The following is a 20,860-nucleotide window of genomic DNA, read 5'->3' as shown; positions in this document are numbered from 1 at the left end:
CCGAAAGCTAAAGTACCAGCATGTGGGCTTCAGCAGCATGACATCTTCGTACCCTCTGCAGAGTCATTAGGCGCATTTGGAAAGCTCTGGCAGTATCCGTCAAAAAAAGAGTGCAATCTGCTACCCTGCAAGCGCAAGCGGGGTGACATGAAGCCCTGTCTTTAAACCAAATAAATTTCTTTAATTTTGCTCCTGTTGACGCCAGCAGCAGATTGCCGGGCAAAAGCAACTCGTGTCAAAGAAGCAAGTGTCGCGAAACGCGTTCCAGACTTTTACAAGAAAAGGCGGATGGCACGCAGCATTCGCAGTTTTTCCGCATTTCTTACAGCACTGCTCCCTCAATCTTTCTAGACTAATTCCTGGTGAAGAGCCCGCCGATCTCTTTGCAGCAAACATTCATGCTTCCCATTTGCACATCCGCACCAGAAGCGCAGCTTCAGCTATACTCCTGTGTTGTCTATGTGCATTTTCGGCAGCACCACAGCTGGAGCTCCGTGTAACACGGCCAGAACTAGGCTTCGGCCAAACAGGATATGCTATAGGTAGATTGGCCGCGCGTTGGCTCTGGTGCACATGAGAAACACTGCGAGTGGATCCTTTCCACAGTGGTGTCAGCCACGGTTTGCAACCACATGTGCACAAAAGTACAAGCTTCTTGGTAAATCAGGGCCCGTAGAGGCCCACGAAGCGTAACAGTAACATGGACTATGAAGCAGAAGCCGCAAGAGTTCAAGAGCCGGAGACGGAGCTTGGAGGCCATTACATGCTATAGCGAGTTGGAGGCTCCCTGGAAGGCAATAAATTAGTGCACAGCGTGTCAATTAGACTGCTCAGTTTATAAGACTTGGAGTGGGTAGAAGGTCTCGGAAAGCGATAAATCCCTCAGCAATACCCTAGGCTACGGTAGCACGCCTCGCATTTGTTTAGCGGCTATCAGACTAGGCAGCCAGAATGCCGGTTCCTGAGGAGTGTTATCAGTGTTATTACACGAAGGATGCTAAAACAATCATTTCAATAGGGTTTTCCCGAGGCCAAACTATGTTCGCTTGGCACTGATGCTCTCGGGCGCGATGATGCACTGCAGCATCCATTGTAATCCGCCACATCGAAGTCTTTTACTTTCACCCAAGCAGTCCCATCTCTTGGTATTGTCCATTCCACTCCAAACAGTGCGAGTTTTCTTTTGAGCTCAGTGTTTCCTAGGTTTCTCTGGAAACTCACGGCTAAATGCATGCATGTTTCTGCCATGGCGCAACAGCGACATGGCGCTAAACATGCTACAAAAACACCTAATTCGTAAATACGAATATGCAGCTAACTCTTCAGCTGAAACTGCCGCGGTGGCGCCGCAGTTCACAGCTGCATGCAGCCCGTCCCCAGATGCAGAACAGGTGCGGGGCCGTCATGGGATGCTACACTGGAGAAGCCTTCCACATGGGACTGATAGCTGGAACTATCCCATCGTGGCATCTCTGCTAATCAGAGATCGATTTCGCGGGCAAACTCTGCATAGTTGAGCTTGGAACTACGCCACGTTCCCGCTTCTACGGTATGCAGTTCCCGACGATCACGAGGGGCCCTCTGTGGGGAGGGGGGTTGAAGAAGAAAACTGGCTTGCTGATGCACTGAGTATTAAAAGACTCTTTTTCGATCAGTGGAAGTGCAAAAGAACTGCATGCAGCGGGACTCGCGGCTGCCGAGGAGCCACTGTGTTGCGCCGCACGGGGTTTCTGAGGAAGTGGAGCGTTTGTGAATGAACTGCGCCAACTTCATTCTTGTGACTCCAAATAAGACAAGAATTAATAGTTTTGTGGCTGGGGAAGACACAGTTCAACGAGTTGTGCACATTGCAGTCAAACACTCTGCTGCTCTGCCTTCGCAGATGGCTCCCGTTTCGTCAGTCAAGCGCCGCATTGTCAAGAAGCGGACCAAGAGCTTCCCGCGTTTCCAGTCCGACAGATGGAAGCGCCTGAGTGTAAGTTGCTGCTGCTGCTGCTGCTGCTGCTGCTGCTGCTGCTGCTGCTGCTTGAAGCTTCAGCTGCAGGATCAGACCTGCACTGTGTGGGCGCAAATGCACAAGAGTGAACTCTGGCGCTCGCAGTGTTTGCGTTTCGCGCGGCTGCCCGCAGCCCTCATGGAGAAAGCCAAAGGGTATTGACTGCCGCGTTCGCCGCAAGTTCAAAGGCACCAACCTCATGCCCAACATCGGCTACGGCTCCAACAGGAAGACCCGGCACATGCTGCGGAACGGCTTTTACAAGTTCCGCGTCGAGAGGCCCCAAGACATCGACATGCTGTTGATGCACAACACGAAGTTCGCTGCGGAAATTGCTTCCGGCGTTTCCTCCAGAAAGAGGCGCGAGATCGTCGAACGCGCAGAACAACTTAATGTCCTTGTTCTGAACAAGTCCGCGCGCCTCAACACTGCAGAGGACGAGTAAACTAAACTAGCAGTTAAGGTGCACTCTGGTGGCTCGAGTTGGGGAGAGAGGCTTCCCCGCAGGCTCAGATTGTGGCAGCAAGGGAAATTTCGAACTGCACTTTCCAGCCTTTGGTTTAAGATCTGATGGTTATACTTGCAATTATTAGTAATTCGACACTTCTTCGGCATGAATATGAGCTGATTGCGAGGTGACGTAGAGGTCGAAACGATAAGAGTGGATATCCCAGTTTGAGTATGCAGCAGGCTTCAGCCTAGTGCAGCAGGTGCGACATTTTACGCTTCTACCCAGTGCTGTAGCTGTGTGGATACCAGCAACTCAGTAGTTATCATTTTAGCTTCCTGTGTCAGGGTAGGCGGTTACAAGTGAAACTTACAATGCATAGTTCAAAAGGTGGGGGTTGACGACTCTTTCCACGATCGCAACAAGAGGACACGGCCTTGACGGGCAGAAATGAAAATTTCAAACCAATAAACAATCCTGTGGCAAGACGCTGCTTCTTTTTTGTTGCAAAAGAAAAGCAAATTCGGTGTCGCAACACTCGAGAGCCTGCGCTTAGTGGTGTGGAAACGCGTTTCGTGAGCATTTCATGCAACATGTTGCCGCATCGCATGCTTTTCGGAAATATGCTCCGCGAAATCATTTTGTTTGGGATATATCTCGTCGGGGTGTGTGGCGATGAAAGCTGGTGTAAAGCGACGCCGCAGGCCGGACTTCCCGCCTATGGGCGTTGTCTTCCCGTGGACCAAGCAATGGCTCGTTATGTGGTGCAAGTGGCTCCTCTTGCTGCATTCGGGCTAGAGGTGAAGTATGTCGAATTTATTTTGCATGGGAGGTCGCGTTGTGCACTGATTTGACGCTCCAGAAGCGACGTCAAGATCATTTTGGAAGGGTCCAATGGCCGTCGCACGAAACCCATTTCAATTGCGTCTGTTACTAGGGGCACAAGCAAACAGTGAGGCAGTTCTTTGCACGTGTGACTCGCCCGCTTGTGCAGCGCAGTTGCTTCGCTTAGAGTCACGGCAGAACGCGTTGACGTGAGCAACCCTGAAGTCGTCCACGCCTACATCACCAGCCCTACTTCGTGGTCTTGCCGCCAACTGACTGTCTGGAAAGACTTTCGCTACTGGATTTTCGACTGCGGCGAGGCCTTGTCTCCTTTATCTCCCGAAGCAGTGAGGCTTGCACTTGGCCTGCATGCAAAGCTCGAGTGCGCATTATCACGCAAGCAGTCTTTCACGCTATCGGGGAGCAAAATTTATGAACTTTCGATTCTGACTGGGACGGACCTCAAGGGCAAGCTTCTTACTGTCTGCTGCAGCAGCGCTTTTCTCTTTTTATTTTTTTTTTCTGTGAAGGGGGAGTTCACCCGCGGGCCAGAATTTCCCTTATAGGCTCTTCGCGGAGCTCTGGCCCGAAAGTGTTGGAGGGAAACTTTCCTCCTGGAAGCAACAGAGCCATCAGGCTGCAGGCTGCAGACGGTGAGGCCCGCTGCAGGCGGAGTTGCACTTAGGAATATTCTTTCACTTTCAATTCTTGCACAAGGAATATTCTTTCACTTTCAATTCTTGCACAGTCGGAGACTTGCAGGCAATAGTCCTCAGCAACGACTCTGCAGCAGCCCCCTGGTTCTGCAAACACATCACAGTTCGCTCCGAAGGGAAAGCTGCTTCTTTCAAAGTTGGGAAATGGGTCGGAGTGCCATATCCCTCTTCTGTGTACGTCCCGCGGCACCCAACTGGCTTGGAGTTGACTCCCCAAGACATAGACTGCCACACGCGGGCTGCAGACGTCTTCGAGGGGTATTCAAAAGCAAGCCCCAGCGAGGGAGTTGTTGAATTCACTTTGCTGCTTCAGACACCCTGCAGCAGCAGCAGCAGCAGCAGCAGCAGCAAGGGTCCACTGCCCCGCAAACTGCCAAGCCTCCGAGTTCGCCCACACCCAGGGCGCCTCTCTCCACCCGGCTCTTTCTTCGATCTGCACTGCTGCAATTCTTGACGGCTTGCTGACTCCTTCTGGCGGCGATCTCGTGTTGACTGCAGTTGGACCAGTGGACCAGTACACTGGAACTGCTTACAACGGTAGACTTGCACTAATTGGAAGCACTCTCGCGGAATTCGGAATTCGGGTTTCCTGGCTGCAGGCATTGACTCGGTGGACTTCGCGTACTCCGTGGACAGAAAGCAGTACAGTTTCCACATGTACCTCGTCGGTGAGTGACACTCTTGAAAAAACGCGACTTGGAAATTTTTTGCAAGTTTTTTCAGATTCTATCGATCTCATCGAGACGTCGGTTCGCGTCGTTGACGGTGAGCAGCTTCGTTGTCGTTCCAAAAACATGAACGGCAACTTGCAATTGGAAATCAGAATATGGCAAACTGTCGTCTGTTGGGCGGCTGGAAGTGAAGACTGGCGAAGTTTGGGGAAGTGTTTGGTGAGAAAGCATTTTCAAAGTCATCTGCAGCAGCGCCAACAACAGCAACTTTCAGCAACAAAGGCGACTACCTCACATTTGCGCCGCAGTCAGCAGTGAAAGCTTGCCAAGAATTCGGTAATCTCCACTGTTTGCCACAATGCAGTATGAATTGAGCACGAGTGCCTCCCTCAGGGTTCAAAACGGGTGTTCAACTAGTAGAAGGCTGCAAAGACGTGGAGGGGGCGGACTTGTGCGCAGATAAGGGTTACCCCGTGGCATCCACAGGTATGCTCTTTCATTCATAAAACCAGTGGTGAGACCGAGAATTCATAATGATTTTCAGGCATTAGTGTAAGACCAGTCGCTAGCTTCCGTTCAAGGCAACCACAACGCATGCGTCGGTTTTAGTGCAAAGGGAACGAGGCAGTGCTAGCCGACTGCCCAGCGGAGCCTCCTACAGCAACATGTTTGAAGCACGACGAGGACGTTGTTGTGAAATGCACAAACAGGCTTTCTGGTGTGGCGCCAGAGGCAGGCACAATCCGCATTGTTGGTCCCTCCGGCACACCTGCACAGTCGGGCATAGGACGACTTCAGTTTTACGACAACGGTTCGTTTTTCTTTGTCGAAGAGCTCTTGCTTTGCGAGAACAACTTGAAATACTTGCCCCAGGTTTCGGCAGTGTTTGTTCAGACGGCTGGTCTTTGCAGTCTGAGCAAGTTGCTTGTCGCCAGATGGGATACAGCAATGTCAAGGTAGGCTAAGGAATCGTACTGTGACCAAAAGCAGCATTGCATTCTGGTTTAAGGATAAGGGGCCAGGCAACGAAAGCTGCACGAGCATTATGGGGCAAAACTACTGCGGGACGGAACAGGAAAAAATTGCCGCCGTCAACTTTGCGTGCACAGGTTTGCTTTGCACAGACTCGACAGTTTCGGACGTTTGCTTTTGAATTTCAAATGCAGGCAGAGAGGCTTTTCTGAATCAGTGCCCCCACGCCGTGGGCGATGACATTTATTGCGTGCACGACGAAGACGTGGTGATTGCGTGCGAGGGGGATGGCGACCCCTCCGGCGTTGGAGCTTTTCACAAGGAAGAAGCTGTAGTTCAAAAGAAGAGGTTTCTGTCTCGAGTCCACCTCACTTGCTTTGACACTCTCGAGACCAAAGGAGGCCTGGCGGGGCCCCCGGGAACCATGCGGCTAGTAGTGTGCCCCCCCAGCTGCGAGTAGGTGGCGTGGCTTCCCAGCGAGCCCGAAGGCTCCCAAGAGTGACTGGCTCAGGTCCGCGGGAGGAGAGTTGAAGGGGGCTTTTATATACACAGCCAGCTCTGCTGTAGGCCCTCTACTGGCGCATTCCTGAAGAACAAAAAGTGAAAACTCGAAAACTTGAAAACTTGAATTTTTCTGTCAGGTCTGTCGAGCGGCTCTTCACAGCGGCACCCTCACGAAGGACGGCGGCGAGTGCCTGCTGGTCGTTGGCCACGCCCAACACCACTTTTCCAGTTTCGAAAGCCACGGCCTTCACAGCGAAGAAAGCGGCCCCTACCCCCAGTCTTGTAGGCGAACTTTTGCAAGATCTCCAGTTCTTATGTTTGAATTTGAATGGGACTTGAACTACTCCGCAGTCACCACTGCGCGAGTGGACCACTCCCTCCACAGCCTCTTGATCACAAGTCGGGGGCCCCCACTGCTTCAGACAGCATCAAGTCCAGGGGCCCCCCAGCAGCCAGCCACGCCTTCGCAAACAGCGGCTGCTGCTGCAGCAGCCACGAGTGCGCAGCAGCCAAGTGGGGGCGCTGCAGCAGCTGCCGTGCCTGCTGCAGCAGCTTCTGCTGCAGCACCTGCTGCTTCTCCGTCTGGCGCTGCAGCTGCTGCGCCTGCAGCTGCTGCTGGCGAAGCTGCGGGAAAGCCACCGGCAGCTGCTGCCGGCGCTCAAGTGCAGCAGCAAGCTGCAGCAACGCAGAGTGCTGCTGCTGCTGCCACGCCAGTGGGGCCCCCCAGCCCGCGCGGAAATTTCCTGCAGCAAAGAGGGCCCCCCAAACGCAGGGGCTCAACAACTCTGCGAAGAGCCAACACAGCGCTGCACAGCGACTGGGTTTCTTACAAAGGACTTGCTGCAGGAAGCAGCAACTCGCGGGCTCTCAGTGCGGGAGGCCAGCCGTCCGTCAGCAGTGAGTCTTGGAACTTTTCTGAACAAGAAATGCCTCTTTTCCATTCTTTTGAACGAAACTGCCAACAGCAAAGAACTCTGCAGGGCCCTACAGCCGCTTGGTGGAACTGCACGCAACTCCAGCGTCTCAGCCCGAAGACATCTTCCACTGGTTTCCGCCCGACGGCTTCAGAGGTGCCCCCCACCGGCTCTTCCCGCTGCTGCACTTGCACAAACTCTTCAGGTTTCCACGGAAAGCCCTCGGACTTCGTGGACGTCTCGAGCCTCGCGGAGGGCGGCCAGGCCTCCAGCCTGAGGGACTTCACCGTGGCAGTCCGCGCAGCAGTCACAGGCAAGTAGTTGCAAAAAAAAAAAAATTTTTTTTTTTTCACTGAGTCCCAGGCGGGCTGGGGCAGTGGCGGACGCTGCTGGCCCACAGTGACTGCGAAGGATTCTCTCTTGTTGTCGATCCGAACGACGAGCTGCTCTTCGAACGGACTTGCCACCCCTACCAAGTCAAGAGCGGCTTCAAGCCGAAGCTGGGCGGTGAGCAGCAACTGCAGCAGCAGCAGCAGCAGCAGCAACTGGAAAGCAAACGAAAATTCAGAAAGATTCGACGCCGCCGCCACGTTCTCCACCGCGAAGCGCCTAATTAGTCTTTTTGTGAACGGGAAGTCCGTGGCATCCGAGAAAGCCGACTTCGAAATCAACTTGAGGGTGAGCTGTCCATACACCCCAACAGCGCAGCCCGCGGAGCTCACTCTGCTGCAGGGCCGGATGATTATTGGGCGCGCCAGTGCGGCCGAAGCGGACTATTTTGAAGGAGATATTTTGGGAGTTAAAGTTTTCAACCAAGAAGTTCCAATTGCCACAATACAGAAGGCCTTCAGCGCCGAGGCGCTCGCGGCTCACATCCCACAAGTGCCCAGCGAAAGCAGAAGGACAGATGACGGCAGACTGTGCCTTTCTGCCTGCTCCCCGCAGCGGCCTGCGTGGGCTGCTGCTGCTGCTGCTGCTGCTGCTGCTGCAGCAACCCCAGCCAAGCATGCAGTGTACCTCGCCTGCTCCGACTCCCTCCGCCGTCCCGAGTTCAACGGCCACATCGGGCAGAAAGTCTTAGCCCACTGCCCCCCAGACTGCCTCCAGGCGGGCGCACCGCTCGAAGGCTGCAGATATTATACTTCGAAAAGCTCAGTTTGCAAGGCGGGGCTGCATGCAGGGGCTGTGCCAAAAGAAGGCGGAAACTTGCTGGTGACGCTGGCAGCAGGGCGTGCGTCCTACGACGCTTCGCAGGGGCATTTCGGTGGGTGCAGATCTACGCAGAAAGCATGCAGAGAGGCTGTAGTGACTTGCACTGTTACGAGTGTTCAAATAAAACTACATAAGTTGTTTGCTTTCGAACGAAAGCGCCTGCGGCCGCGCCTGCAGTGGCTGCTGTTTGCAGTGTACGTACACCCGAGTTCACGCGCAAAGCTCTTCAGGCATCAACAGCACGCCGAGCAGAAACCCGGAACTCCGCTCGTTTTCCGTCGAAGTTGCTCCTCTTTTTCAAACTCTTGCATGCGACGCAAACGGAATCTTCACACTGAAGTTGGGCCTGGGCGAACGCGAACTCGTTCTGTGCCCCGCTGGCTGCGGTGTCAGCAGCAGCGCCCAGGTGTACGGAAGCGGTAAGCTGCAGCACTTGGCTGGAAAGCTGCCACTTTTATCTTTTGGTGACTTCTTTGCAGGTTTCTACAGTCCTATTTCTTCTGTTTGTCGGGCGGCTATGCATGCAGGAGCTCTGGTGAGAAACTTCGCTAACATTCAAGTTGCTCAGAGGCTGAGCTGGGCTGTGCAGACTAACGAAGGCGGAGAAGTTGAGTTGTTTGCCTCCGACGCAAAACCCAAGTTCGCAGGCAGCGAAATGAATGGAATCAAGTCCGAGTCCAGCGGCGGCTATATTCGTTCTTTCGTGTTCGTAGTGGCGTCTGCAGCCTCGAGCAGCAGCAGCAGCAGCAGCAGCAGCAGCAGCAGCAGCTCGGGAACTGCCTAAAACGCGATGCATGCAAACACCTCTGAACTAAATCCACTGCAGCAAATTCACACTTCTTACAGCCTCCGCTTCGCCCCTGCCGCCCCGCCCCGCGCTGCTGCACTGTACCTACAGCAGCACCCCACTCGCGAAGCAGCAGCACGGGCCTGCTGCAGCAGCACGGGCCTGCTGCAGCAGCACGGGCCTGCTGCAGCAGCACGGGCCTGCTGCAGCAGCACGGGGCTGCTGCAGCAGCAGCAGCTGCGCCAGCTGTAGATACACTTGACGAGAGGTTCCCCCTCGATAAAAAAAAGACTTTTGATCACTTTTTCGTTGCTTCGACTTGCACTAATTCAGAGTGTTCGTTGGCTTTCGGGGGCTGCGCGAAACTGCAAGATCGACGGCCAACTTCTTCAATGGAAGCAAAATAGATTTGCTTCTTTCGAAACTTCGGAATAAGACTAAGACAAGTACTGGTCCTTCATCTTGTCGTAGTGGTGTCTGTTCCAGCCGTCGCGGTACAGGTGCTCTGTCTGTACAGCAGACACGCAACAGCCACAACGAGTGCAGCAAAACAGATGCAGCAAAGGGCCATCACTATTCAAATTATATTCAATTATATTCAATTGAAAGTGCCATTAAGGGTAGAAAAATGCAAATAAACTGCACTTTGACAAGTTTGGAGGAAACTGACACCTCCTAATAGCCAGACTGCGGCCAGTGCTGCTGCAGTAGAAAGCGCAGAGTCTGAAAGTTGTGCTTTCTCTTAGAAGAGAGCTGAAGAGCCCTCGTGCTGCAGCAGCAGCAGCAGCAGCAGCAGCAGCAGGCTTTGCACAGCGCCAGACAGCAGCAGCAAACTGAGAGACCAGTGGTCACTCGAGTTCGCGTTTCACCTCTTTGTAGTACTTGCGCAGCTCCACGGTGGTCTGCACGCAGGGGAAGACGAACATGAACACCCCCAAGCCCACCAAGTAGGGCGTGAAGCTGAAGGGCTTCCCGGGGGGGGGGTTTACTACTTCATTAACTATCACTGTTTGGTACTGCGTGGGCCTCGGGTTGGGATTCAAAAGCCTTCCGCCTTCAGTGCTGAAGCATCTGGGGCTGCTGCTGGGAATTTGCGGGGAAAGGAAAGCGCGGGCAAGCCGGATGGGCTGCATGCGCTGGAGCAGCGAAGAGCCAAGCATTGTTGAACATTCAGGCCTTTGCAGTTCGTTTCTGAAAGCAAAAGATGAACTAAATGCAACAAATAATCCGCAATTTGTCGAAGTAATCCGCAATTTGTCGAACTGCGAACTGCCGACGGACCCGCCGATTCAACTGCAGCTCTCAGCAGCGGTACCAGCCCAGTGGCGGCTGGGGCCGGACCCTGCTGCTGCTGCTTCCGAGCAACGCGCAGCAAAAAAGTACTAACAATTTCCCCTCTTTTCCACTTTTGTATTTCTTTATAATTGGGGGCTCGTGCAGCCTCGTGTAGGCTCGCTGTGTGTAGCCCTGGGGCACAGAGCCCCGGCAGGCGTCAGTGTTTCGGCTCAGCCCCAGTACTGCGTCACGCCTGAGTCCAATGCGCGTTTTGATTGATTTGTTCGACGCCGTAGTGCCTTTTTAGGGCGTGTGTGCACAGCAGCACGCGTGGCAGCGGCTTTAGGCGTTGTTTCCAGATCGGGAGCTCCAGCAGCAGCGAGAAACGACCCAAAATGACTTCTTCGAAGTCTTGTGGGAATCCCACTTTCCTGGGCGTGCCCATGCGGTGGGTGGCGCTGCTGGCTTTGGTCGGACAGACTGTGGCCTCCGTCAGCGTGTTGAGGCTTTCAAGATCCACAAAGTGGGCCCCCGAGGGGCCCCCCTACCTCGCGACGACAGCAGTTGTGTCGGCCGAGGTGGTGAAGCTCCTCACCTCCATTCCGCTGGTCTGGTACGAACAGAACATGAGCCTGCGCCAGACTCTGGCAGCAGTCCACCGCGACATCATCGGAAATCCGGTGGAAATGGCGAAAGTTGGAGTCCCGGGGCTGCTCTATGCCCTTCAGAACAACCTGATCTTCATAGCGCTTTCGAACCTCTCGGGAGCAATGTACCAAGTGACGTATCAGCTCAAGATCCTGACCACGGCTCTGCTCTCAGTGCTGATCCTGGGAAGAAGGCTTTCAGTGCTGCGCTGGTCAGCTCTTTTTCTCTTATTTGCAGGCGTCAGCCTCATTCAATATCCCGGATCATCCGAGCGACCCAAGGCAGCAATGGGCTCCCCGCAGAGCCCCTTCATCGGGCTAGTTGCGGTGCTCTGCGCCTGCCTGACCAGTGGTCTGGCCGGGGTCTATCTGGAGAAGCTGCTGAAGCAAAAAACTGCAACCATTTGGGTCAACAACATGCAGCTCGCCATTTACGGAGTCACTGCGGGGCTCGTGGGGGCTTTCTGGAACGACGGCGAGGCGATCAGGCGAAACGGGTTCTTCCAGGGATACAGCGGAATGACGGTGGCTGCGATTTTGCTGCAGGCTCTGGGCGGCCTGGTGGTGGCTGCTGTGTTGAAATACGCAGACAACATTCTGAAGTGCTTCGGAAACGCCATGTCGATTGTGTTTTCCTGTTTGATGTCGTGGTGGATTGTGGGCGACTTCTTCCCCTCCCCCCTCTTCTGCATCGGCACCCTTCTTGTCCTCGTCGCCACTTATTTGTACGTTGTCGAAAACCCCTTTTCTCCTTTCAGCCAAGCTGGAGCCAAGAAGTACACTGAGCTGGCCCGGGGCGCGGAGGCAGCAGTTGTTTCTGCAGATTCAAATGTTCACCATCGCTCCCGTGCAGTGCCAGCTTGACCTCGTTCATTGTTTTTGCTTCCTTTTTAAATGCCTCTTCGTTTGGGCCGCGCAGTTGCCGCCTGTGCACAGATTCGGCGTGCTTGCGTTGAGCCCTTGCTAAGAGCTGTGTATGGGAACTTGCAAAGCAAGAACTTGGAAACAAACTCTTTCCGTTTGTTTGTGCTGACTTGCACAAGTCCTGTTGCAGTATTCTCGCAGCATTCTGCAGTATCAGAAGCAGGCACGGCTTAGTTCAACATTAAGTTTCAAGTATTCCCACTGGGCCATTTGCAGTGCGCTAGGACACATGGCACTGCTTCTGGGACGCAGCAACTGCTACTTCTTAGCTGCAAATGCTATTTCTTAGCTGCAACTGCATTTTGATTTGACCTGAACAAAATATAGGGTGGAAAGCTTGTTTCCCAAATTGTCTGCAAAAAGTTGCGCGGAGCTTCCGCAGAGCCACATGCGGCTGCAGTCAGTTGGAAGTGGGGAGTTGCGGCGTTGTATTCCTAAGTATTTATTTTGCTTAATCAAAAGGAGTGTCTCTACATTCCAATGAGGTTTGTAAAGCTTCATTTAGACTTCGGTTTCCGCTGCTTTTCGCCAGAGAGGTTCACGGACCGCGTCAGCAGCCCCGAAAACCCAGAACCTGGAACAACAGAATGGAGCAAAACAAAAAAGATCACCAAATAACTTACCCCGAATAACTTGTGTACAAAAGTGCTGCAGCACAGCCGGGGAATTCAAAACTTGGTGAAGAATTTGTCTCACTGGCTTTCCGCGAAGCCGCGGCACCATGCAACTCTTGCGGGCTTATTGTCTTCGGCTTGGGAACAGGTCGAGAACGGAAGCCCTCAAAGACTGGCACTACATTTCGACTGCAGCAAAGAAACAGTAGAGCCAAAAGGCTGCAGACTTCATCTATTCAGCCTGAGGCCGCTGCAGCCCTAACACAGAGTCAGCACTGTCTTGGAAAGCAGCGGATCTGAATCTTGACACGAAGTCTTGCTTGTCTTAGCCACTTTTTTCAGCCAGTAGGCTCTTTTATTGAATTGTTACCTGCTGCTGCCGGAGAGCTCCAAGTCGCGGCGGAAGCTCGGCGAGAAACGAATGCACTGCGCAGGCGGGCAGTTCTGATTGTGTTTGTTGCGGAGAAGCTCCGCGGGCTTGGCTTTGGCTAGAGTTGCTTTTTTGTACAAGTTTTCCATTTCGTCTTCGTCGCTTTCCAAGCTTTCCACTGCCTTTTCGCTCTGAGCTTCCGTCGAATGCTCCTGCGGTCCTTCGACTTCGACAACTTCCTTGAAGTGCCTGCCGCCACTCGCATGAGCTTCACTTCTAATCTTTGCACAAGTTGTGTCCATTTTCTTGAATTCTTTTGCCGGCAAAGGGCGCAAAACTTGTATCTTTTGGCGGCGAGATGCATTCTCCATGCATCTTGCAACAAGATCTGCGGGGTTTCGGCTGGCTGCTGCGGCGCCTCCTCCCGAAACATCAGCCCTTTCTTCTGTTAGTGCTATTGTCGACCACCGGACAATTTCCTCTGCCGGAGTTTCGGAAACTTCTTCTTTTTCAGTTTCGGAATTCGAGTCCGACTCGTCGCTTTCGGAAAGCCAGTCATCTATGTCCATCCCCTGCGGGTTTCAGCGAAACACAGTGTGAGCCTGTGCGGATGGATGCTGCAGATCCTTAGTAAATGAATAAATGAATGGATAAAAGAAGAAATTCATGTATACATATATTTTAAAAAAACAAAATAAACACAAGAGGCATATTTTCAATTCAAACGCACCGCAAACTCGCCATCTCCGAACAATTTTCTTCTTTTCGCAATTTGCCGGCGCCGCTCCTCGAGCTCGAGCTCCAGCATTTCCTGTTCTGTCAGTTCTTGGCCTTCTTTGTCTCCGCCTCGGTGGTATCCTTTGAAATTAAACAAGAAAAGATAAATAAAGAAACATTTATGTTTTCCCGCGAGTTTTCGCCAAAAAGCAGGAATGTGCATGCATATACAAATGCGCATGCATGAAAAAAGCGTATGCATGAACACTTGCGGAATTGAATATATGTATATTTATTAAATATAAATGCACGGAATTGAATATATGTATATTTATTAAATACAAATGCACAGGGAACTTTAAAAGGACTGAGACAAAAGTAGAGAAGTGCTCGTATGGTTGCACACGCAGAGGCACCCCCAGCTTGTGCAAAGCTTTCCATCGAAGTTGAATTCTGAAAACTCTTCAGTTCATCTTTTCTCTTTTCTCACTTCCAATGAACCTCTCGTAAACTTCTTCTTCTCTTTCTCCCGAGTCTTTTTGCAGCTTCATCTTCATCGCCGGCCGGTCTTCGTTTCTCTCGTCGAAGTCCACATCTTCCGGTGCTGCAATCAGATCTTCAAGAAAGTCCGCCTCGCTGTACAAGAGATTGCCACACAACTCTCCAAACAAATGCGTAAATTCACATCTACATATTCGCAGATGTGTACATATATACATGTGCGTTATATATATATATACACATATATATGTATACATATATATATATACATATATATATGTATATATATATATATACACATATATATGTGTGTATATATATATACATATATATGTGTATATATATAGATGTACATGTATATATATATATGCATGCGTGCTTTTGCAACTCATACATCAAAATACACATATGTGCATTGCGCGTGCCTTTTTACTTATGCAGGTGAACACATATGCATGCATGCAGGCTTGCATGCATGCATGCATGCATCGTTGCACACAATGCATGCATGCATGCATGCATGCATGCATTGTTGCACACAAACCCAATCCGTCTGCATGCGTTTCTATTTTATTGTATGGCTTCTACGCTCGCATCAGCACAAGTCCTTTTGGCAAGTCTTTTTGCTTGTGGCCGCGAACTTTGTTCAATACGAATCAACTTTTTCACAGAGACCACAACAACAACAGCAACATGCATTTATACAAATAAATAAACAAATAAACAAATAAATAAATAAATAAATAAATAAATAAATAAATAAATAAATAAATAAATTGTGCAGCTACAAATTCACAAAAAACAATCCTGTACAAGTCCAGGAATAAGACCCGATCCAAGGCCTTGGAACAAAGCCGCGAGAACCACTTTCGCAAAAATGCACCAAAGAGGAAACTCTGCAGAGACTTGCAAGTGGAGAGTGGTTAAATTAAAAAAAAAAACTTTGCAAAGACTTGGAAGTGGAAAGTGTTTAAACTTGAGAAGAACCTTTGAAGTGGAAAGTGTTCAAATTTAAAAAGAAACTTTGAAGTGAAAGTGTTTAAACTTGAAAAGAAACTGTGAAGTGGAAAGTGTTTAAACTTGAAAAGAAACTTGAAAGTGAAAGTGTTCAAACTTGAAAAGAAACTTAGAAGAGAAAGTATTCAACTTGAAAGAAACTTAGAAGCGAAAGTGTTCAACTTGCAAAGAACTTAGAAGTGAATGTGCCCAAACTTGAAAAGAAACTTAGAAGCGAAAGTATTCAACTTGAAAAGAAACTTAAAAGAGAAAGTATTCAACTTGAAAAGAAATTTAGAAGCGAAAGTGTTCTCAACTTGAAAAGAAACTTAGAAGCGAAAGTATTCAACATGAAAACAAACTTGGAAAAGAAAGTGTTCAACTTGAAAAGAAACTTTGAAGTGAAAGTGTTCAAATTTAAAAAGAAACTTTGCAAGACTTAGAAGAGAAAGCATTCAAACATGAAAATAAACTTAGAAGTGAAAGTATTCAACTTGAAAAGAACTTAGAAGTGAAAGTATTCAACTTGAAAATAAACTTAGAAGTGAAAGTATTCAACTTGAAAGAAACTTAGAAGTGAAAGTATTCAACTTGAAAAGAAACTTAAAAGAGAAAGTATTCAACTTGAAAAGAAACTTAAAAGAGAAAGTATTCAACATCAAAAGAACTTTGAAGTGAAAGTGTTCAACTTGAAAAGAAACTTAGAAGATAAAGTATTCAACATGAAAAGAAACTTAAAAGAGAAACTATTCAACTTTAAAACGAAACTTTGCAGAAAAGAAACATAAAAGAGAAACTATTCAACTTGAAATAAACTTAGAACAGAAAGTATTCAACTTGAAAAGAACTTAGAAGATAAAGTATTCAACATGAAAAGAAACATAAAAGATAAACTATTCAACATCAAAATAAACTCCGAGTCCTCGCCTGTCTTCCTCTTCTTCTTCTTCTTCTTCTTCTTCTCTCGCCAGTCTTTTCTTCAACTCCCGCAGCGCCGCCGCGTACTCTTCGTCTTCGCGGAGTTCTTCGTCGTTTTCCTCCGCCTCGCACTCCACCATTTGCCGCACCACTTCCCGCATGCGCCTTCGCACACACAAACGCACCCTCCCCATGCATGCATGCATGCAAGTGCATGCAAGTGCATGCATGCATGCATGCATGCATGCATGCAAGTGGGCATGCATGCAAGTGGGCATGCATGCAGGCGTGCATGCATGCATGCATGCATGCATGCAAGTGGGCATGCATGCATTTGTGTGCATGCATGCAAGTGGGCATGCATGCAAGTGGGCATGCATGCAAGTGGGCATGCATGCAAGTGCATGCATGCAAGCATGCATGCATGCATGCAAGCATGCATGCATGCATGCAGATGTGTGCATGCAAGTGCTTGCGCATGCATTTGCATGCATGCGTATGCGCGCATGCATTTGCATGCGAATGCATGCGCATGCAGCTTGTGCGTGGGAGTCTAGGGGCTGAGTGCAACTCGGACTTTTTCCTTTCTAATCTTTTTTGTCTTTTCAATTCTTCTGCTTTTTGCTTTTTGCGAAGTTCCTTCCGCCGCCTTTTCTCCTCCAGCAGAGCTGCTTCAGAAGCAGCAGCAGCAGCAGCAGCAGCAGCAGCAGCTGGGGCTTCTTCCGGAGCGGCTTCGGGCCCAGTAGGAGCTTCTGCTGCTGCTGCTGCTGCTGCTGCTGCTGCGTCAGCTGCTTCGCTGGCTGCAGCAGCAGCTCCGGGAGGCTGCTGCACTTCCGGCAGCTCTGCTGCTGCTGCTGCTGCTGCTGCTGCTGCTGGTGGTGCGTCGTCATCAATGAGTTTTCTTTTTCTGTTTTTTGTCGGTTTTATTTCTTCTTCAGACTCTTCGTCTTCTGCTGCTGCAGCAGCAGCAGCAGCAGCAAACTTGTAAATCAAAGGAGACATTGAAATATTCTTCTTGTTTTTTATTTTGTTGAAAGTAAATCGAAAAAGTTCCGTCAGCTTCATTTGCCGAGGGCCCCCAGCATTGTAATTGCGGCTGCTCGAAACGCGCTTCGGCTCCTGCTGCTCCTGCTGCTGCTCCCGTTGCTGCTGCTGCTGCTCCTGTTCCTGCTGCTGCTGCTGCTCATGTTGTTGCTGCTGCTGCTCTTGCTGCTGCTGCTGCTGCTGCTGTAATTTTGTATCCACTGGCGACTCAGGGGTGGCTACCGCTGAGGTGTCTGTGGAGCTTTGAGCTGCTGTGGCAACTTCACTTTCTGAGACATTTGACTGTTTTGGAGCTGCTGCAGCAGCTGCTGCTGCTGCAGCAGCATCTGCAGCAGCAGCAGCAGCTGCTGCTGCAGCATCTGCAGCAGCAGCGGACGTGGCTGCAGCAGCTGATGACGGTGCAGCAGAAGCAGATACCGAATCGGAAGCTGCTGCATCAGACGAGGAGGCAGGAGCTGCTGGAGCAGCAATTGGCTGAGCAGCAGCAACTGCAGCAGCAACTGGCGGGGTAGAAGAAGCTAACGGAGCAGCAGCAGCAGCAGCAGCAGCAGCAGCCACACCGGTTGGCGCAGCAGCAGCCGCCGCTGCAGCAGCGGCAGCTGACGCAGCAGCAGGGTCTCGGCCAGCAGCAGCTAGTGGTTCAGCAGCAGGAGCTGCAGCAGCAGCAGCAGCAGGAGCTGCAGCAGCAGCAGCAGCAGGAGCTGCAGCAGCAGCAGGAGCGGGTGGTTCTTTCTCCTGAGACTGCTGCTCATTGTCTTTTGTTTCATCTTTTCTTTTTTGCAAATTTAAAAAAGTGATTTCCTCGCGAGACGCCTGCACTTGGGGTGTATCGACAGCTCGCGCCCCCGCAACTTGCTGCTGCTGCTGCTGCTGCTGCTGCTGCTGCTGCTGCTGCTGCTTCCCGTCACTTAAATTATTTTCCGAAAACTTTCGCGAACTTTGCTGCTGCAGTCTGCTGCTAGAAAGCGGAGTTCTTGTGGGGCTGCTGCAGCTGCTGGCTGCTTCCCGAAAAGAAGAACTCGAGCCTCTGTTCAATGTCCTCACTGGAGTCTTTGCTTCTCCCACAGCTACGCTGCTGCTGCTGCTGCTGCTGCTGCTGCTGCTGCTGCTGCTGAACTTGGCTCGCGCCTCCGCTGCGGCCCTCTTGGGGGTAGCAGCAGCGTCTGTGGACGCTGCTGCTGCTGCTGCTGCTGCTGCTGCTGCTGCATCTCTGCGTTTGGGAGTTTGTGGACTTTGGAGAACTTTGGCAGCTTCTTCTTTTCGTTTCTTTTCCAGTTTTTCCGCCAAGTCCTTGGGAATGAAGTTGCAGCTTTCTTTGGAGGCCAGCAGGTCCCACGGGGAGTAGCCAAAGGCTGCATGCAACTCGGACCAGTGGTCTGCTGCTGCTGCTTGCTGCCAGGGGTTTGCCTGCCGCTGGATCTCGGGGGGGGCCGCCAGATCGGGGCTTTCGGTGACTTTCACGAGTCCATATTTCGCAGCGAGGGCCTAAAAATAATAAAAAGAAAAAAAGAATATAAACGCAAAAAAACGCATGCAAAAACGCATGCAAACAGCCCCAAACTCCCCCAGAAACGGCGAAACGCGCCCCGCATGCAACGCACATGCATGCATGCACGCGCATGCATGCACGCGCATGCATGCATGCGCATGCATGCACGCATGCATGCATGCATGCGCATGCATGCATGCATGCATGCATGCATGCGCCGCAGCAACAACAACCCCACCAAAGCCCCAAACAAGCCCCACCAACTTGTGGGGCTCCGCCAACAACTGGTGCATGCGCGGAAGTTGTTTTAAATATTCTTCGACAGCTTCGCGGTGGCGGCCCTGCAGCTCCTGGGGGGGGCGTACGTACACCACATCCTGCAGCAGCAGCAGCAGCAGCAGCAGCAGCAGCAGCAGCAGCAGCGAAAGGGAATTCAAAATGAGAAAACAGAATTTGTTTTTCTTTTCGAAACAGACCCGCAAATGCGGAGGGAAATAAAGCTGCTGTTCAAAGCCCCAAGTTGCTGCATGCAGCAACAAATGCAGCCATTCTTGCCCAAAACGCAAACTCCCAAACCCTAAACCCTAAACCCTAAACCCTAAACCCTAAACCCTAAACCCTAATGACGCACAAATCTGCTGAAAGAAAAACCCCTCGCGCTGAAGCGGTGAGCCTTTGCATGTTCTTCTCTGCTGGGGTGGTGGAAGCGAGGCCTGCAGCAGCAGCAGCAGCAGCAGCAGCAGCAGCAGCAGCAGCAGCACATAAAGTGAAAAAGTGGAAAATGCAAAAAATAGAAAAAGAAAAGGCAAATTAATCGAAATAAAGGGAAATTTAGAGAGAAGATCAGCAAATTGATATTATGAGAAATTCAGAAAAATGAAAAGACCAATAAATTGAAATAAAAAAGAAATAATAAAAAGAGAAGATCAATAAATTGCATCAAAGGGGAATTCGTAAACAAGAGAAGAACAATAAATTAAAAAACAAAAAGGGATTCATAAAAGAGAAGATAAATAAATTAAAAAATAAAAAGGAACTTCGAGAAGAAGTTTAGTTCAAAGCAGTTTCAGAAAACAAAATTGAGCTCAAGTCCTTGCATAAATGCATTCAAAAGCAGCAGCAGCAGCAGCAGCTGCTGCTGCAGCAGCAGCAGCTGCTGCTGCTGCTGCAGCAGAAGTGCACTTGTGGTCGTTTAACTGGAAAAAAGGAATAAATGGATTAAAATTAAAAAAAGAAAAACAAATGGATTAAAAAAAGAAAAACAAATGGAATAAAATTAAAAAAAGAGAAACAAATGGATTAAAATAAAAAAAAGAAAAAGAAGTTGGACCCGAAATGAGTGCTTCTGGCCAGTCTTTGCAAATCCGCCCATCTTTGTCTCAGTGCAAATTTTCGAGCTTCTTTTTTTTCCACTTCTCTTTGCTGCTGCTGCTTTTTGCTTTCTTCTTTGGCCCGCGCTGGAGAAGCTGCTGCAGCAAACAGCAGACACAGCTGCTGCAGCAAAGCCTCAGCTGCTGCAGCAAAGCCTCAGCTGCTGCAGCAAAGCCTCGGCTGCTGCAGCAAACAGCACAGACACAGCTGCTGCAGCAAGGCCTCAGCTGCTGCAGCAAACAGCAGACACACAGCTGCTGCAGCAAAGCCTCAGCTGCTGCAGCAAACAGCAGACACACAGCTGCTGCAGCAAAGCCCCTGCTGCTGCAGCAAAGCCCCTGCTGCTGCAGCAAAGCCCCTGCTGCTGCAGCAACGCCCCAACTGCTGCAGCAACGTCCCAGCTGCTGCAGCAAAGCCACAGCTAATGCAGAAAAGCCCCAGCTGCTGCAGCAAAGCCCCAGCTGCTGCAGCAACGTCCCAGCTGCTGCAGCAAAGCCCCAGCGACTGCAGCAAAGCAGTTCTCTCTTGCGGACTTTCTGGGCTCAAAAACCCGGACTTGATTCAGTTTTAATTAATGCACATTCAAAAATAAAATTCAATTTGCTGGTGTGTCGTTTGTGGAAAAAAGCAGCAGCGGGAAAGCTCTGCTGCTGCTGCTGCTGCTGCTGCTGCTGCTGCTGCTGCTGCTGCTTGCGCCTAACACACCTGCAGCCACTGCTGCCTTCCCACTGTGCTAAGCCAGCAGCGGCAACAGCAACAAGAACAAGGGCAGCAGCAGCAAGAACAAGGATAGCAGCAGCAAGAAGGACAGCAGCAGCAGCAGCAAGAACAAGGACAGCAGCAGCAGCAGCAAGAACAAGGACAGCAGCAGCAGCAGCAGCAAGAACAAGGACAGCAGCAGCAGCAGCAAGAACAAGGACAGCAGCAGCAGCAGCAGCAGCAGCAGCAG

General features: G+C 50.8%; 6 protein-coding genes across 6 annotated transcripts in view; 4 read left to right on the top strand and 2 right to left on the bottom strand.

The window, feature by feature from the left end:
- Positions 1–1,882: 1,882 nt before the first annotated feature.
- On the top strand, positions 1,883–2,441 carry ENH_00031350 (ribosomal protein L32, putative; the record flags this gene model as incomplete). The annotated part of the gene is made up of 2 exons (XM_013580172.1): positions 1,883–1,975; positions 2,130–2,441. 2 exons carry the CDS (start codon positions 1,883–1,885, stop codon positions 2,439–2,441), a joined length of 405 nt encoding a protein of 134 aa, XP_013435626.1.
- Positions 2,442–6,446: 4,005 nt separating this feature from the next.
- On the top strand, positions 6,447–7,663 carry ENH_00031340 (Scavenger receptor protein TgSR1 (Precursor), related; the record flags this gene model as incomplete). Its single annotated transcript, XM_013580171.1, has 2 exons — positions 6,447–7,029; positions 7,410–7,663. The coding sequence occupies 2 exons, from the start codon at positions 6,447–6,449 to the stop codon at positions 7,661–7,663; spliced, it is 837 nt and encodes a 278-aa protein (XP_013435625.1).
- A 121-nt stretch (positions 7,664–7,784) lies between these two features.
- Positions 7,785–9,042, top strand: ENH_00031330 (Chromosome III, complete sequence, related; the record flags this gene model as incomplete). Its single annotated transcript, XM_013580170.1, has 3 exons — positions 7,785–8,310; positions 8,738–8,793; positions 8,848–9,042. The coding sequence occupies 3 exons, from the start codon at positions 7,785–7,787 to the stop codon at positions 9,040–9,042; spliced, it is 777 nt and encodes a 258-aa protein (XP_013435624.1).
- A 440-nt stretch (positions 9,043–9,482) lies between these two features.
- ENH_00031320 (hypothetical protein, conserved) lies at positions 9,483–10,205 on the bottom strand (the record flags this gene model as incomplete). The annotated part of the gene is made up of 2 exons (XM_013580169.1): positions 9,483–9,554; positions 9,915–10,205. 2 exons carry the CDS (start codon positions 10,203–10,205, stop codon positions 9,483–9,485), a joined length of 363 nt encoding a protein of 120 aa, XP_013435623.1.
- A 510-nt stretch (positions 10,206–10,715) lies between these two features.
- On the top strand, positions 10,716–11,831 carry ENH_00031310 (UDP-N-acetylglucosamine transporter, putative; the record flags this gene model as incomplete). The annotated part of the gene is made up of 1 exon (XM_013580168.1): positions 10,716–11,831. The coding sequence occupies one exon, from the start codon at positions 10,716–10,718 to the stop codon at positions 11,829–11,831; it is 1,116 nt and encodes a 371-aa protein (XP_013435622.1).
- A 557-nt stretch (positions 11,832–12,388) lies between these two features.
- ENH_00031300 (hypothetical protein, conserved) overlaps positions 12,389–20,860 on the bottom strand; it is a gene marked incomplete at both ends in the record, with an annotated part of 8,896 nt that continues 424 nt past the window's right edge. The window contains 9 exons of the mRNA XM_013580167.1: positions 12,389–12,465; positions 12,588–12,694; positions 12,876–13,447; positions 13,606–13,733; positions 14,083–14,228; positions 16,585–18,536; positions 18,801–18,917; positions 19,172–19,253; positions 19,871–20,009. Coding sequence (XP_013435621.1) covers positions 12,389–12,465; positions 12,588–12,694; positions 12,876–13,447; positions 13,606–13,733; positions 14,083–14,228; positions 16,585–18,536; positions 18,801–18,917; positions 19,172–19,253; positions 19,871–20,009 — 3,320 coding nt within the window. The remainder of the gene's footprint in view (positions 12,466–12,587; positions 12,695–12,875; positions 13,448–13,605; positions 13,734–14,082; positions 14,229–16,584; positions 18,537–18,800; positions 18,918–19,171; positions 19,254–19,870; positions 20,010–20,860) is intronic.

This window comes from Eimeria necatrix, genomic scaffold (assembly GCF_000499385.1).
Source record: "Eimeria necatrix Houghton genomic scaffold, Enh_scaff229, whole genome shotgun sequence".
Taxonomy (NCBI): domain Eukaryota; phylum Apicomplexa; class Conoidasida; order Eucoccidiorida; family Eimeriidae; genus Eimeria; species Eimeria necatrix.
The sequence above is the reverse complement of the archived record's forward strand: the minus strand, read 5'-3'. Positions and strand labels throughout refer to the sequence as shown.